At 38.4% G+C, this 17,661-nt stretch overlaps 1 protein-coding gene across 1 annotated transcript in view; it reads right to left on the minus strand.

Moving 5' to 3' along the window:
- Positions 1-17,661, minus strand: part of Nuak (Nuak family kinase 1) — a 161,196-nt gene that overhangs the window by 118,478 nt on the left and 25,057 nt on the right. The window contains 4 exon segments of the mRNA XM_019045871.2: positions 2,990-3,055; positions 4,901-5,052; positions 9,601-9,721; positions 17,003-17,081. Coding sequence (XP_018901416.2) covers positions 2,990-3,055; positions 4,901-5,052; positions 9,601-9,721; positions 17,003-17,081 — 418 coding nt within the window.

Consider the following 17,661-nt stretch of genomic DNA (forward strand, 5'->3'; position numbering starts at 1 on the left):
TAAGGTTCGACGGCAGCAAGGCGACTCTTGCCTCACCATCTCTTATTGGCTTGCTTGAAACCGGACACCCAAAGCAATATCGGAAGATAACTGCAGTGGTTTACCTAAGTGGATTTCTGCAGGGGCCACAGTTAGTACATGTATAATGAGTCGTGAGGCTCATCAAAGATTGCATTTACGGCGCAAGATGCTCATTGGCTAAAAAGTTTTGGCGGGAAAGAAGCTTCTAAAGTTGAGTCCTCCAAGCGTAGAAAAGCTTATGTGAGGTTTCTGTCAGTTGAAATAATACAGTTTTGACAGGAAAATGTTCTCAAGGGTTTCCAATTAGCAGTTCATTCGGTTTTTTGGTAAAAGACCATCAGGGCTTGACAGTATAACGGTTCAAAGACAAAAAAACGAGTCCCAGGAAAAAAATATTTGGACAACCCGCTGAATAGCATTGGTTGATCGGTGTGCTGCACTATGGTACATTCGAGTAATTTCAAAAAGCGAGCCCTACTTAAAAAATAGAGAGGTTAAAGATGCAGTGAGTTTTTGCTCTCCGTCTCAAAAATGGATGCAGTGAGTTTTTGATGGTGATGGCTTTTAACCAAATAATTAGAGCTTTTCCTCTCTGTCTGTGTAAGATATGCACAAGCGTTTGCTGTACAGGGCTTAACGCCAATTTAAGAGTAGAAGACGTACGTGAGAAGATAAAGCATAACCTGAGTGAGAAGAAATAGTATAAATCTGAGTGAGAAGGAAAAGCGTGACTTAAGTGAGCAGAAAATGTTAATGAGGTTATAATCTGAGACGTATGAAGTGTATGAGTTATAAGATCAAGGTTGAAGGAAAGTGAGCAGTAATAAAATAATAAAATAAAATAAATAATACTAGAGTCAATATGCGGAATGGCAAGATAGAATGTAAAATTTTAGTTGTTGCGATCATGTGTTCATTTGGAAATTCAAGGAGCCCACGCAAAACTTAGCTGACTGGCGGTGATACTAAGGTGACAAGAGTTACATTTTACTAAGGAAGAGGGAAATGCAGACGACAGAATTCAAGAGTGGTTACTCAAGCTGGTGCACCTGAGAGAAGTTCTTCTCAACCCGAAAGATTTAGTGCAGAAAAGGAAGATGTAAAAATTGCGAAGAGACAACTAAAGTATCAATTAGATGGGCTGTCACAATCGGTCAAGATGAATGGACCAAATGTTGCCGAGATGAAAATTGGATGTGAAAACTCTGCACAAATATTGCCGACATAGGTATATTAGAACTTTTTAGGAATTGTATGGTAATAACGGACATGATGGCAAACTTCTGAATTTCGAAAAATAGTGCTACAGTGCAATGACACAGTTGCATGAGGAAGCTGATTGGTACAGTTGTAAGCAAAATTCAAATAATAAGCTCTCAAGCTCCTAACAAACTTTCCAACGATTCTAGTTGCTACCACACTGATAAGGCAATTTTTGACTCACCAGCTCAGTTACATTTCATATCCATGGTTGAAGCATCGACATAAACGTTGCCAAGCGAATCTTACGAGCTAAGTGCACCCCCTGTCGGGCAATGAAGTCTTTACAAGAAGAAGTTGAACGTGAGGTTTCAAAATACCAAGTATAACAGAAAGCAATTGGTCCTCTTCTTACCTGAATGATTTTTTGGGTGAGGAGTAAGTGTAAATGAAGACAAAATATTACAATCAGAAGTTGAAAAAATCTTGACACCTAATGACCTGTGGAAATGGACGTTAAATATCCACAGTTTACTTCAAGAGTCTCGACAGCTTTCAAGAGCGTTAAGTATTTAAATACGGAAGAAGCAGTGCAATTCCTCGGAATAGAATGGAACACAATGGAAGAAAAGAGGGAGCAGAGGAATGAGAATAATAAGGAGAAGACGAAGAAGATGATGATGAACATGAACAAGAAGATAAAAAGAAGTTTATAACGCAAAAATAATCGTGAACTGCAACGTTTGATCAACTGAATTCAACGAAAACGGACCTAGACTCTCAAAATCGTGTTAGAATCGTGTACTGCACTCTTTTCCCATTGCCAACGTTTTTTCCAATGGTTTTTCGTGTGGTTAAGGTTTTCAAAGAGGCAGTATTCCCTGTAAATGTAATGATAAACTTCAGGAAATGAAAAAGTCCCTGAGGTTCACTTCAAATTTACTTTCTCTTTACTTGAAGTAGCCAGAAAAATATGGCAAATGATGCGTTCCCAGTTCATCAAATAAATTGAGGCATAGTCGTAAAAAATCTCCTCATGAGGTACCTGGAATCCTGCAGACAAGCAGAATTTAACAGCATTACCCCTAGCGTCGTGGCTTTAAAATCATTGCCATGTGAAAAATTAGGATGAATTAGCAGAAAATTTTCAAAATGACGACAAGAAACAGGACAATATTTGCATAGGAACAGTTTACTGTTGCTGAATGAAGAGCATCTACGCCTGATGTGCTGTAACTTAGACGGTGTAACAAAGGCATGCTCAATAGCCCAATTCCTCAGTCGGAAGGTGAAAATACAATACACTCACGGATTGAATATACTAACTAATCACTGATAAAATGAATGTCATGTTTTAATAAAATATTTTGATATTAATAATAACCCTTTAGAGCAAAGCTCAACGGGGGAGAATGTCAAGTCAAAACAACTGATACTAATACTTCTAAGTTAGGTAAATATATTTCGGTTTTCTACTGTTGACACGTGTTCATCATGAGCATATTATAAATAATAATCCGATTATTTCCTAGTGAATTTCAATGCTGTTAATTAACTCAACACGGGGGAAAACACAGAATGCAATCCTGCTGGTACTGTTGAACTAGCTTTTAGGTTGGTAATACCAACTTGACTTTGCTTTTTAAAATGCCCTAAGTAATTTCTGGAACTTGTCCTAGGAGTAAATCCTGGACTTTGCCCTATACATTCGGTATCAATAAACTCTGTCAACTAGATTCAACACCTTCTCTCCCCCTTACATTCTTACCTTCGCACTCCCATGTTCATCCAATAATATGTTTTCCAATTTGAGATCACGGTGACAAATTTTGTGCTGGAACAAAAGAAGAGTGAAGATTTAATACTTAAATTATCTAAAGCAATTTAAGCCTTTACAAAGTGAGGAAGACAGGAGACTTGTCTAAACAGGAAGCTTGAAGATACGATATCTTCTGAATGATCAGAGATAAAGGCAACCAGTAAAAAGTACCTTAAAGTCACTATTTTCAGCATCCTGGCAAGCTTCAAAATATAAAATTTGGGCCGATGGCGTCTTTAAAAAGTTGAGGCCACCGGCTGTGTCCACTTTCTGTAAGGGTATACAATTTAACAGAGGGTCACCAGGATGTGAGCTGCTGCGTCAAGTGTTTAATGCATGTAAATGACTTATGGGTGGTCGAACTTCATGTGAAATATAGCAGAGCAAATTTCCTTGCTATTACAGTACAAGATTAATTGTGTTCAATTTGAGCCTTGGTTTCATTTGAACTGGAATTGACTAAAATGTTATTCACCCTTGCTGAGGCCTTGATTGGCTGAATCGTTATCATGATGATGCACGTGCTGAGGAAGGAAAAGCCTTTAGGAAGATCAATTTTTCTACAGTGCTAGAAGGATAAATTTAATGCACTAAAGCTCGTCAGAAATCTGCGGGTAGTGCTTTTAATAGATTCTTTACTGATTGTCTTCATCGATTAAAATTTAGAAGCTATAAAATCTTTAAACTCACTCCATGGATGACCCTTATAGGCATCATTTTAGAGATTTCTAGAGAATAAGTTTCAATTCTTGAAATTTGATCGAATCTTAATTTGTAGGCTTGAAAGAATTTGTTTGAAAAAGACCTCAAGAGGTCTGAAACATTTTATCAGCTGGGTATCCACTTAAGCATTTCCACAGACAAGCCACACACATTGCACAATGTGAGTGTGTTCTAAACTCTGTATAGTCAGTTTAGTGTTCTGTGGTATGGAATAATTGGACTGCATTTTGCAGTCCAGAACTACAATTTCTGACTTAATTTAGGAACAGAATATGTTACATCAGTTTCTCTATGCACATAAGTTTTTTTGCGGAGGAGCCAGAAATCGAAGTTCCTAATTGCAAAATGTAGTCCAGTCGGACTAGAGTTTGATATACGGAACTATTCTGCCATTTTACGAAAGACAGCCATAACGCTTTTTTCTAAAACGAGTTTCCTTCAAATGTTTCTGATCTAATTTTCATGAACTCACTGATGCAGCTCAAACAGCAAAATGTGTCTTATTTGTACAAAAACGGGACCTATGAGAAAGCTGAAAGCGCACAATATTTAATGTTCCAGAAAAAATAATGGCACGGGGTATTATTCTGCCAAGGAGCTAGGCTTTTTAAGTAAAACGGTGCCCTTCCCTGCCAACCTCTAACCTTAGAATTTGTTTGTTGTGTGTTCTAAACGAAATCACAAAAACACACAGAAGATAGCACTTATGGCTGTCTTACCTGATATAAAGATGAAGAAGACCCTTTTTATATAGTTGAAAATGAAAATTGGTCAAATTTCAATCATCCAGACAATTTCTAAGAGTCTTTTGAATGATTGATCCCAGTTTTACGGAGGACAGAGGCTTCTTTGAAGACTGATCTTATGTATTTTGATTTATGTTTTTTCGCGAGCAGGACCTTTAAATACCTTGCTTTAATGTGAAATATAATTAAACATTTATATCTTATTCATCAGTTAATTTTGAGCTTGTTCAATGTGTTCAACATGTTCAGCATAGAATTGCGATGAAAAAAAATTTGTATGGTGCTTTAATTTGTATCCTGTCTATTCTCTTCTATTACGATAGGATGGCAGTGAACGTGTTACGAAGCTTAAAACGGGAACTAATCAAACTTTAAAATAAGAAAAACAAACCTTGTGGCAATAATAGATAGCTGTAGAAATTTGCCTGAAGATACGTCTAGCCTCCTCTTCTGTCAGTACATTCCTCTCATTTAAATACTCATACAATTCACCTCCTGCTGCATACTCCATAACTAAGACCATTTTGTCTTGGTTCTCAAATACTTTGATGAAACAGAAAAATCGATCAAACTTAGGCACACAAGACAAAATTATGTCAAGTATTAATAAAGAGAACTCATTTCTTCCTTTTTTTTCCATACAAGGTCATTATCTAATAATTAAAAAGATGCAGTTTCATAAATTGCCCACTTTGCTTGCCTCGGACCCATTTATTCATGCAACAGTTTCATTTGAAGTGATGCGAGTGGAAGGGCATTCTTTGCACTACACGGAAGGTGAAAGTAAAAGAACCTTGCCTGTCATTCCTCCAATGGAACATCTTGCACGATGATATTGCGGACAGGGAATGCAGCCTAGATTTAGAAAATATTGCATTTGCAAATGATCCAACCGAAATTGGAAAAGGAGACAATAGAGGAAAGCTAGCTTGGAACATGAACCGGATGCGGATGGCATAGCGGAGGATCTGGCGGGATAAAAATTGGGGAAGGCGTTGGAGAAGACTGAGGCTGTCCTTCCTTTCAAGGCCTAGTGAAGATAGGACTGTCTGCAAGAGAGTTTGAGACACTTTGGTGTATCTTATCCCAGCTGTTAAGACATCTGAGAGTATGACTGGGTGAGAAACTTACTTCACTTTTGAAAAACACCTTCGAAAAAATCAGTATGAAAGAAAGAAAAAAAAGAAAAAAGCAACAACATCACAACCCATACTTAGTCTCATATCCAAGAAAAGAGGCCCTACACTTTCTAGGAGGAGATATTACTTCAACGTCTTTCGGTGGTTCTCTATGCCATCTCTGTGTGAGGCTGAGTGTTTGAGAAAAAGAAAGTGAGGGAACAAGTCAGTTCTCAGGCTGTTGAAGCTATAAGTGGTGATGGCTTATGGAAAAAGTGATCGGTAAGGCGTTAGACTTCATCATGGGGATTCCACCTAGACACCTCCCAGTTCAAGAAAGAAGGGACGTAAAGGTAGAAGCAGATGGAATTGAAATTAAAGAGCAAATGCTGAAAGACTGGCAAACAGAATGGATAGCTCCTGCAGAACTGATTACATGAAAGAGCACATAAACTAGACGTATCTTCGAAGACATAATAATTGCATAGTGTAGTCTCATGGTGTTGCACTCACATAACTTCTCTCTACAGGCTGATTATTGAAGCTGATAGACGAAGCTATGGACCAAGGGAAAATAGAGCGATCCTACGGTCGGAGGCTAGTGATTGCGACGGAGAAAAGAGGCAAATAGGAGACTAACTAATGAGAACCCCCATAGTGAGAGAGTTGGAGATGTAGCCAACATGCGTAACGGTTCAGTAAACTGAAAATCTCAACACAGAGGGAAAAAGCTCATTCGAGCACAATTTTCCCTGAGAGAGATATGCTGTTTGGTACAACATTAGTTATGACCATTCAGGAGAGACTAAGGGATTTTCAGTTTACTGAATTGTAACGCATGTTGGCTGCATTTCCAACTTACTGCCTAAATGACTCGTGCATCTACCGCAATCAAATGGTAAAAACTGCCTTGCCAGGCTTAATGCGGAGCTGTTAGGATACTTGCTCACTGGATGGAACAAGTTCACTTGTCACCGCGGCCGCTTGCCCAAGTCTAGGGCTGGTATTCACGACCTCTCCAAGCATGGTAGCAGAAAATTCAGGAGACTGTAGAGCACTAATGATGGGTCCAATTAGACCCAAAACGCGTCTACAATTGCCTTTTTGAATGGTCATAACTAGTGTTGCACCAAATAGCATATCTCTTTGAGGAAAAATTGTGCTTGAATGTTTTTTCCTTTTTCCTCCTGTTTTGAGATTTTCAGTTTACTAAATTGTAACCCACACTGGCTACACTTCCAACTTCCTGTCTAAACGACTTGTGCATCTACCGCAATCAGCTTGCATAACCACCCTACATTTAGTCCATCATATCCTCCCCTAGTCTATAACAACCACCTATTTTATCCGAAAGGATCGCTCAATTTTCCCTGTACTTCCTGAAACCGTTACATACACCTTTTTTGGAGGGAATGGGTCACGTAAGCCTTTTTAAAAAAATAAACAAGTAACTTACACCTTTCGTACAAAATGGGTGTCACTTATGCCTTTTGTGACAAAAATGTTCTTTTCTTACCCCTGTACACCTTTGTCGAAAGAGAAACGATGATTTACATGTTTCACAAAATGTGAGTCACTTAAACCTTCTTTTTTTTCTTTTTTTTAAATGAAACGGCAGTAAGGATCATTTTGCACAATATCCTAGGTCCAAAATATTGATCCGTAGACCAAGTCCTTGGAAAATGTAAAAGAGAAAAAAGGACATAAAATTTTAAAGTTCTCAATTCATCGAAATTGATTGGCAAATCGACAGATAAATCAAAGCTTGAACAATAAAATCTAAAATCTACATATACAATCGGTACAGTCATGTTAGATACACTAGTTTTCAAAATTTATTTCGCAAAGTTTGCTAAGGGACATTAAAGGCTGGACCGATTGAGAGGGAAGCGTTCTGAATGCTTCAAAATCGGAGAATGCAGTCTTCACAAAATAAAAAATTATGTTTGAACCTTAAATTTTAAACAATACACCTATTTCCTTTGCCACGACAGCAAAATATCTTTGACTTACTCTTGACTCTAAATTTAAGATATAAGTAACATATTCTCAATAAAAGAAAACAAATTGAAATTAAGGTACGCAAAATGTTATGTACCAAAATGTTATGTTATGTATGACCAATATGATCTTGTGCATGCCACATCTGGGCCCGTGCAGCCAAGTCAATTATAAAACAAATAAAAATTATTCAAAATTTAACACTAGAGAAAATTTTAAAGGCTCCATGGTATCTCAGTAACGAAGCTATCTATTCCGAACTATGGATCGAGAAAATCGAAGTCTACATCAGTAGACTACACAACCGATACAAAGAACATCCGTCCGCCAGTGGTGTGGCGTGACTATTTCCGGTAGGCGTTTGGTGGGAGTGTTAACTTTAGGGGGGGAGGTCAGAGGGGTTCACTCCCATCCCTCGAAGGGGGGTTCGGGGGACCTCCCCGGAACCTTTTAAAAAATGAAGCCGCAAGAACACGATTTTAACCCTTTCTGGTGAAAATTGTGCCAGTAAATTGTCATTGAAATGTTGTTCTTTTTTCTGATCGTTTTCCTTTAATTTATTTTTTTAAATGATAGCGTAGTTCCGCAACACGCACCTGCAGAGAGAAGTGGGAGAGGGAGACTGGGGAACTGGGAGATGCGGCCCGCGAGCTGCCCGCAGGCGCAAGGGGGGGGGGGAACGGAGGGCGAATCGGCATAGAGGAAATTCGGCGGTTCGCAGACACCTGCGGACCACTGCTATAGGAAACAGCTGGACTGATGAGCGGCTCTCCTCTCTCGTTCCCTTTCCCCTCCCTTTTCTCTCTGCTGTGTTCCCTCCGCGAGCGCGGTCCGCACTCGTCTCCGAACCCAATGCTCACGCTCCGCTCTGCGCCGCGCGCTGGTGCCTCTCCTCTTTCGTGTACCCCTTGCCCCTTCATCATTGTGCCCAGGTTCTTTCTCTTCACCGAACGCATATCATGGGTAACGCGGGACGGGCAGCTTACCCCGCCCGGTCCCTTCTCGCCCTCATCCAGGTTCGGTAGCCGGTGCGGGCCACGCGTTACAGGATTTTCTCTCTCTGCCGCGCCGCATGCCGCTGTCGGAAGCCAAGCGCCCGATGCGATCTACTATTCTGAATTCTGTATTGTTTCGCACACTTTTAACCATTATTTATTAATTGTTTCAAAATATTTTAGGGTGTTTGGGGAACACTGCGAACCTATGGACGCGACGCCACGCCACTGCCGTCCGCCCACCCCAATCTGGAAGTTCCAATCCCAATGCTCCTTGATAGGGCAGGGGATCTGCGCCGTTAAAAGAGAAGAAAACCACAAGATTCAGTCATCCCAGACTTCCTTAAAATTTAACTACCTTTATTTGCGAATCGTTGGTCCCCGCCTTTGTCGATAGCAATATTGGCCCGCATCTTAAAACCAAAGTTCCTACGAGCAGTAGGAGACTTACATCATTATTAATACTTAGCTTTTGCCACTTATGCACTCTTTTTCTTGTCTGTTCTGTTATTGTAATGTCTTGTTTATTAATACTTGGCTTTTGCCACTTATGCACTCTTTTTCTTGTCTGTTCTGTTATTGTAACGTCTTGTTTATTTTGTTTTGTTTTTTTTTTATTTTTATTTCTCTTCCTCATCAATTTTGTGTATACTTGTTTATATGATCAAAGTGGTTCATTATTGTAATATGGTCCTTTAAATTGTAAGTAAAATTTGTTTGAAGACTTATAAGGTAAATAAAATATGGTGAAAATATGATGTAATATAATTATACTTCTATTACGAATAAAAAAAACACACTCGTTTTCAATAGTACATCTCCTTCACTGTCAAATGTAGATGATAGATATACATCCCTACTCCTTATACTTAACAATAAAATGGGTGGTTTCAACAAATTCAGAGACAAAATGTCAGATTTTCATCAAGGGACCTTGCATTAAAAAACTTCGGATGAAGAAGAGAAAAACTACACACCTTCATAAATGTGGATGATATTGGGATGTCGCACTGAGGACATAATCTGAATTTCACGTCGTATCCTAATCAGATCAGCTTCCGTTTTGATTTTACATTTTTTAATAATCTTGATTGCTACCTGTAACAAAAAATGAAGGAACTGACTGAAAAATTGTAGAGTGTTAATCAAGATAAAATCATGAGTAACAATATTAAAATGTAGGACGTTCATGATCATGAAGATTTTTCTTTTCCAAATCTTCCAGGCACCTGATTTTTTATTTATCTTTTAACAATTATGATTTCCCTGGACCTTTAAAGATGTTTAATAAAAATTAAAAAAAAAAAAAAAAACTTAAAGTGAGATTCTTACATCATGGTCTGATATAAAGGTAAGACAGGCTGGGAAAGCATCATAATTTGTGTCAGGTTGGATATTTTCAAAATTTTTTGGTGCCAAAATATTTACCGAACATTCCTCTGTCAGCAAGAACACTTTTAACACTCTACTTGTTCTTTTTGTTCTGTCAAAGAATCTCTTAACATTTCAACGGCGAGAGGACAAGAGAAGCGTCGACGAAAGCAGGAAGTCAAGGGGCTAAAAACTCGTAGATGGAAAATGTGAGTGAAATGTGTGTGTGTGTGTGTGTAGGGTTTATTTCAGCAAAAATCTGAGCCATTTTTGTGGGTTCGCGGATATTACGGCGCCACATTTTTCGGCGCGGGGATTTCGACTCCACGGGTTTTCAGCGCCAGGTTCTGTGGTGCTGGATTTTTCAGCGATTTCTTTCGTGTTTCTATCTTAGGAGAGGGGGGAGTAGTAAATCGTCAGAACGTGCTTACCTTTTCTTCCTGATCGATGGCAGAACGGAAAGGACGAGTAGTATCCACGGCGTTATGGTCCGTTTCACGAAACCTGAGACTTTTTATTCGGCATTAAAATCTATAAATGGCAACCCTTCAGTCTCGGACTCGGGTGACTGGACCACTCACCGGACAGCAGACACCCTCTTTTGTTCAGCGACCATAGGCCGGCAACCCGTCCATTGTGAGGGTAGGGACAATGGGCACCCTTCATCCCTCCTTAATGAGCCCTAGTACCCGGACTGAACTTTTTTTCTCGCTGAAAAATTCATCTTTGGGCGAGAAAATTTAGTTCCAGCGTGAAATAATGATGAAAATGCACTAAAATTTAGTCGAATGATTTTAATTTTGAGCTGACAAACGGTATTTCGCGGCGAATCACGGTCACACGCCAATGCCGTATATCAGCTCAAAATTAAGATAATTCGACGAAATTTTAGTGCGCTTTTAGCATAATTTAAGTGTTAGTTACTGTAACACAGTGTGTAAATTCAGTTTGAGTGCAAAACTACGATTGTAACGCACGAAAATTCCGTCCAATTATCTTAATTTTGAGCCGATATACGTAATTTTGTGGCGAATTGCAGTCATACTCAAATGCCTTTGTCAGCTTAAAATTAAGATAATTGGACGGAATTTTAGTACATTTCAATCATAATTTTGCGCTCAAACTAAATTTTAGCATTTAAAGATGATTTTTTCAACAGCAAAAAAATGTTGGTCTGGGTACTAGAGCTCATTAAGGAGGGATGAAGGGTGCCCATTGTTTCTATCCTGACAATGGACGGCTTGCCGGCCTATGGTCGCTGAACAAAAGAGGGTGTCCGGCGAGCAGTCCGGTCACCCAAGTTCGAGACTGATGCGTTGCCATTTACGGATTTTAATGCTGAATAAAAAGTCTCAGGTTTTGTGAAACAAACTATAGTAGGTTTAGTTGATAAAAGTTTCAAGATTCTACTTACTATTCAAAAAGTAAAATACAGCAACTTTTTCCCCCCTTTCCTAAATGTGTCTTGGTTGAATAAAAATGGATAAACCAGTTACAGATAGTTACTTAAAAACTGAGGAGATTGTGACAGGATTCGACAGTGGCAGGGCGCTGAATAATTTTAGGTACATCTCTCGTGTCTTGTTTGCACACAAGCAAGTGGTACTATAAACGTTTGATGAAGTAAATAATTACTTAAAAACTGAGGTTATGAGAAATGCCTCAAAGATGATCAAGAGTTAGAGCGTTGGCAAATCCTTGACAAATTTCCACTGGGCTTTTGGTGAGGTCCGCATACTTCTTAATTTGTTTGCTTTCTTTTCTGGCAATATAGCCTTCTATTTCAATGCTGGTGAGGCTTTCCTCTTTTTTCAAAGCTTAAATCAGCTTCCAAATAGTAGGGTGTTCAGACATGAGAAGAGATGAGAGAGCATGGTGCCAGCCTTCCATAAATAAAAGGGATGTCAAAAGCTCCGCGCCGAAAAATCTTGCACCGAAACCCCCTCTCGCCAAAACTTTTGCACCAAAACATCCGGCGCCGAGAGCTCCGGCTACCATTTTGGGGTTTCTTGCAAAATTTTACGAGGAAATAGATAATGAAATGGAAAATCTTTCACTCATGCTGGAACTACAAGAACAAGAATTCAATAGAAAAACGCTATCCAGAAAATTTCAGAGTCATAGTACATATTCTGCTATTGGTTACTTGTTCGCTGATAAAAATATGAAATACAATCTTGAGACGTTTATCATTGCACTGAGTTTCAAGGAAAAAATTACGGGAAGGTAGAGCTTCAGACAAAAAAGTGAATCCTCAATGAAATGGCATGTAGCATGTTTAGGTAAATACTTTAGAGTATAAGGACCAAATGCTCAAGACATCTACAGTATTCACGTTCATTTTTGAAGGTTTCATAATTGAAATAACCTTATGTCAAATAATTACGGAAGCCGGTGGTAGATACTGTAGAAAAAATTGCATTTTTAATTTTTAAAATGTGTTTACCCTACAATTTTTATCGTGTGTCTTTCTGGCAAGGATTTATTTATTTCATTCATTTTTTAAATATTACAAGTTAGGTCTTTCATCTATAAACTGTCGCTGTTAATGCCTATCAAAAATGGGGCTTGTTATCATGTATTATTAATATTAATAAATACATTTCAGTGCTATAAAATTTAATTGGCTCCTTTAAAAGGCGTTCATGTTTATGCTATTAGGCACCTAAGCTGAGGGTTCTTGACCAAAAGTAAGAGATAACAAGAAGACATTTAACATACATTTAAGAAATGACCGAGAACATGAGATGTTTAAACTTTGGGAATAACAGGATACAGGAGGTTTGCCTTAGAATTGCTAAATTAAAGGTTTCAAAGAGTGGCTTTAAGTTAAGATTTAAAGACACAGGTAATTCAGATTTTCAATTTTAATGGAGTAAAAAAGTTGAGAATCCTGATCAGATATTTAAGTATTTATGAAATTGAAGCTGAGAGGTTGCTTACCCAATTTAAAAGCAAGAAAGGCATAGAATTGGCTCCTAGCTTTATAGGAAGGACTAGCCGTGATTAGCTCGCTTAAGCGAGCTAATCACGGCTAGCCGGGAAGTGTCCCTGGACCCCAGTTCTTCGCTTCGCAATGAACTTGCGACTCGCTCTGCGAGCCGCCATGACCCCCTATAGTTTTCAACATTGATGAGAAGACAACACCTTTGTCTTCATCTTCTTTTTCACAAGGTTTCACAGAAATTGATGGTCCAGGAGCCGAGACCGCAATACAGAGCGCGGCCGCCATCTTGAATTTGGAAAAGTTGAAAATATGTTAAAAATACGAGTTTCCCGTTGAAAAATACCCCCTGATACCGAATTTTACGAAAATCCATCGAAGTGAAGCCAAGACAGCATATTAGGCCACAGCTGACATCTTGGATTTTGAAATTTTATAAATCTGACCGAAAATTCAACTTCCCCGTCGAAAAATACCTACGGATACCGAGTTTCTGGAAAATCAATCGAATAGGAGCCGACTTAGCATTCTAGGCCACGGCCGCCATCTTGGATTTTGGAATTTTGAAAATCTGACCAAAACTTCGAATTTCCCGTCGAAAGGTACCCACCGCCAGCAAATTTCACCAAAATCCGTCGAAAAATACCCCCTAAAACCTGAAATTTCGTCTATAATGCTGCGACGTCACGCGACGAAATCAGATTTTTTTTGCCCCTTATTTTCTCCAAAAATACACGGCCTTTTATGGAGAAATGGGGTTCTTTAGTAATTTGGAGCAAACAGGCCGTGCGCCATGTCAATTCTACGCAATTTTTCGCGTAGAATCCATATCTGAAGTCGAAACATACCCTTGCTATGTGAAATTTTTGTGACTTATGGCCCTCCAAAGCCCCAAAATTTTTGAGAGGTCGTGGCCCCAAAATTTTGGAGCAGCAGGGGTCATATGGCACATTAATAAAAAGGTATTGACCTCTCCTCTCAAGAGACGTTTAGATTTTGAAAAGTAAATAATTTGGCCACTTACAGCATTGAATTGAAAATCGCCCCGAAAATTCCCCATACCTCCAAAAAATGGGGGCTTAGGGAAAAAACGCAAAGAGTAAAATGTTCTTTATCATATTTTGAACTTTCTAACGAGCTTTACACGTTAAATTTGATCGATTGTTAAAGTGGATAAAATCGATTTTCTGTACTTGGTCTCCTCGTCAGTGGCGCGTCTTGCGCCGTATGTCAATAGCTGATTGTAAGCAGAACGGAACAGAAACCAAAAGTTGATTTTCTCTGGAACCAATGGATCAAATTTAAAAATCTGACGCTCGTTACAGACCTGAGAGTACTACAAATGCTGTAATTTTTACAGATTGACTCTAGTGTTTTTGGTCTTGAAGGGGAAAAAAGAAAAAATAGAGTCTTAATCGGTAAGGAAAACAAGTAAGCTTATTTTGGATACCCTTTATTCAAGCTATCATGACTTTGTCCATTTTTGACAAAATTAGCTCGCAGGCCACTCAATCGACGGCAAATTACACCAGCTTTAAAATGAAACCAAGATCATTTTGATAGCTATCTTAGTTTAGAAATTAAAACAGAAACATTGAGTAATTTTGAGTCAATTTTCGTATCAGCCTCTAAGAAGCCCTAAAAATATAAAAAACGATATATTTCTCCAGGAGCTCGAACAACCTATTTTCATTTTTAGCTAGAAAAACTTTACTTTTCGAATCCGAAAAGACTTTTTGAGTGATAGAAAATTTCATATAACTTTTACTCAAACGAACTGTGTTTGGCTTTGGACTTCCAAAAACTACATTTAGACATTTTTGCTGGCATTTTTGACACAAAATTTGGAAAGAGCTGATCAAATTACCCTGGGAATCATCAAGTTTTGAACGATATGTCTGATCTAGCGGGAGTTATGATTAAGCGCCACTACGGACACGATCTGACCCACCGTGCGTCCTGGGCAACGTTTTGGAATCGGAATAATTTTGATCAACTCCTCACGACAATTGCTAAGCATGTACCAAGTTTAAAGGAAATAGCTTCGGCCAATTTTTCTCTAGGGGGGGACAGAGTGAGCCGGTGCGGCGACTTTATATAGAGTAATGACAGTATAAATGAATGCTTCACGACTAGGAATAATAATTCCTGACACAGTTGGCACATAGGCTGTTGTTTTAGTCATCAGATAATAAAGAATAGATTGATAGATAGGTATACTTGACAAAAACAGGAGTAAAGTAGGCAAGGTATCCTTAAGGTGAGTCTTCAGCAACTCGCAGTTAGAAATTTTTCCACACAGGAGACGCCACTGCTGCGTTATGATTTCTGTAATTGTGTTAATAGAATTCGTACGGTTCACTATGAGTCCTTGAGTTGTTGAAGGAATTAGAGAAAGTTCTGTCACATATGAAGAGTCATTAGTTGAAACCAAAGCCTCTTTCTCCTCTTAACCCCAAAAAATTATATGATGCATAATCCCTGAGGTTCTAAAAATTGATCCCCCCAAAAAGGTAGGATCGAGGGAAATTACACTGATACGATCAATCATGAGCAATCTGTCTCAGCGATTAAAGATATTTCTCTTGCTGTTACATATATCCCACAGTAGAGAATAGGATCAACTTCTAGCCTTTGCTCTTGAACTTTCAAAGTTTGTTTTCGATTTAAGACATTCTGAACATACACCGAAAAAAAAATATTTGCTAAAATGGCAAAAAATGGTTTGCGATTTCTGTGATTCGCTTTTTTTCCTAAAATGCCCACCCTCGTAATGATACAACAATTTGCAAAAATAGTAATTTTATTTTGCGAAAATAGCAAATTATGATTTTGCAAAAATAGCAATACTGGTTTCGGGTGTTATTGCTAAAACTATCGCTACATTTGCAAAATGTTTGCTGAATTAGCTTATGGTATTGCTTTTTTTCCTAATTATTTTAGGAAACTTACTAAAATCAATCGCTACTTTAGCATTCTCAAAATCGCGATTTTCACCGCCTAATAAATTCCTGGTCTTACAAGATATACTGCGAGTGTAGCGTCTTTTTTGCGATTATATCAGTTGAAAACGCTATTTGTAAGTACAATTTAATTTTGCTAAATTAGCAAATCGTATAATTTTATTTAAGAGCATATTTTCTTATTAGTGCGGCTAGTAAATCTTGGGGACTCTCGTTTGAGACATCCGGGGGACCTAACTGAACCCCAAAAAACAAAAATTGGCCATCTCACAATTTTTCTTTGCCAGGTCTTATTCTGACCTGTGGTTCCTGGACCATACGGTTATTTAGAAAAGCAACATCATATTTGAATTTTTTCGGTTATATATTTTTTCTGGTTCCAAATATTGTAAGAATCCGTCAATAAACACACATATTACGGACTCAGAGGGCTGTGATAGTTCAAGAGATTGAATTAAGGAGCCCATTCATGTCAAGCCTCGATGGTCTAGCGGTAAAGTACTAAACTTCGAATTACAACTCCATCGCCCAAGGCGTGGGTTCTAATCCCAACTGGGATTTTAAGGTGAGAAACAGCTCTTCGATCCGCCACCTGGTCGTCTAATAACGCAGATGCACATTCGAAAACACATTAGTACAAAAAACGTTTCCTAGAGCACACGCACACGGTGGTTTTTGCTATTTCGAAAGTCGCAAAATGAGGCTGCTATCTAAACAATAATAATTTCGCAAAATCAGGAATTTTATTTGGCGATTTTCGCATTGCTAATTTGTGGATGTACAAGCCATTTCATATTGCGAAAATCGCATTTTTTTACTTAGCTTTTCCAGCAAAAATTTGTTTGCTGTTTTACCACCCACATTGCAAATCCCGTTTTTAGCAATATGAAATTTCTATTTTACCCACCCATGTGGGTATTACAGCAATGTTTTTTTTCCGTGTATGGTGCTGGAACTTATGAGTCTCCAAATTCAATGTACATGTTGTACTAATAAAATAACCGCTGATTTCAGAGTTTGATTTCGACAATGCAACGCGGTGGTTTTTTGGAACTGACGAATTTCACCTTATATTTAAAGTACAGGAAATCAATGACTTACCTCTTGTCCTGTTTCTTTGTTTATTCCTAGTTGGACCTTGCCGTACGTCCCTTGACCTAGTTTCCTTACAATATCAAACCTGAAACAAAGTCACAAATCATCATTAAAAAATAAACGTTTTCTCAAAAGATAGGGAAACTATTCACAATGACTCACTCACTGTGAAAATGGTTAGAATAATTATTTGATGTGGTGGGGCCCCTTGGGGTCAGGGTAAAGCTTTAGGGCGACCAGCTACTAAGGAGGGATATCTATAAGTGCTGTTTAGAGGCTTACTCTGAATTTCCTCAATTCTACGATTTTTTTTCATTGAAAGTCAAAGATATACGGGATGCATTATGATTAGGCCATTTCTAGTCTCTATTCAGGTCTAATATTGGTCTAAACATGGGTCTGAAGGCTGATTTTGGTGAAAAATTATTTAACCACAAACCGGTCAAACTCGCATTATTCGCCAAAATTGACCTGCAGAGCTACCGATGGAGATTGTAGCACAAAACCTGATTTCTCTGCTGATAGGTTGATGAAAATGTCAAAAAACACACAAAATTGAAGCTAAGAAAGTACTGATCAATATAAATTCAACTGTTTCTGCTTTCAGCTCTCTCCGCATTTGAGGGTAAAATTGGGAAATTTTGGTGTCATGCGCTAGTACACTG

The sequence above is a fragment of the Bemisia tabaci genome, chromosome 1 (genome assembly GCF_918797505.1).
Source record: "Bemisia tabaci chromosome 1, PGI_BMITA_v3".
Taxonomy (NCBI): Eukaryota; Metazoa; Arthropoda; class Insecta; order Hemiptera; family Aleyrodidae; genus Bemisia; species Bemisia tabaci.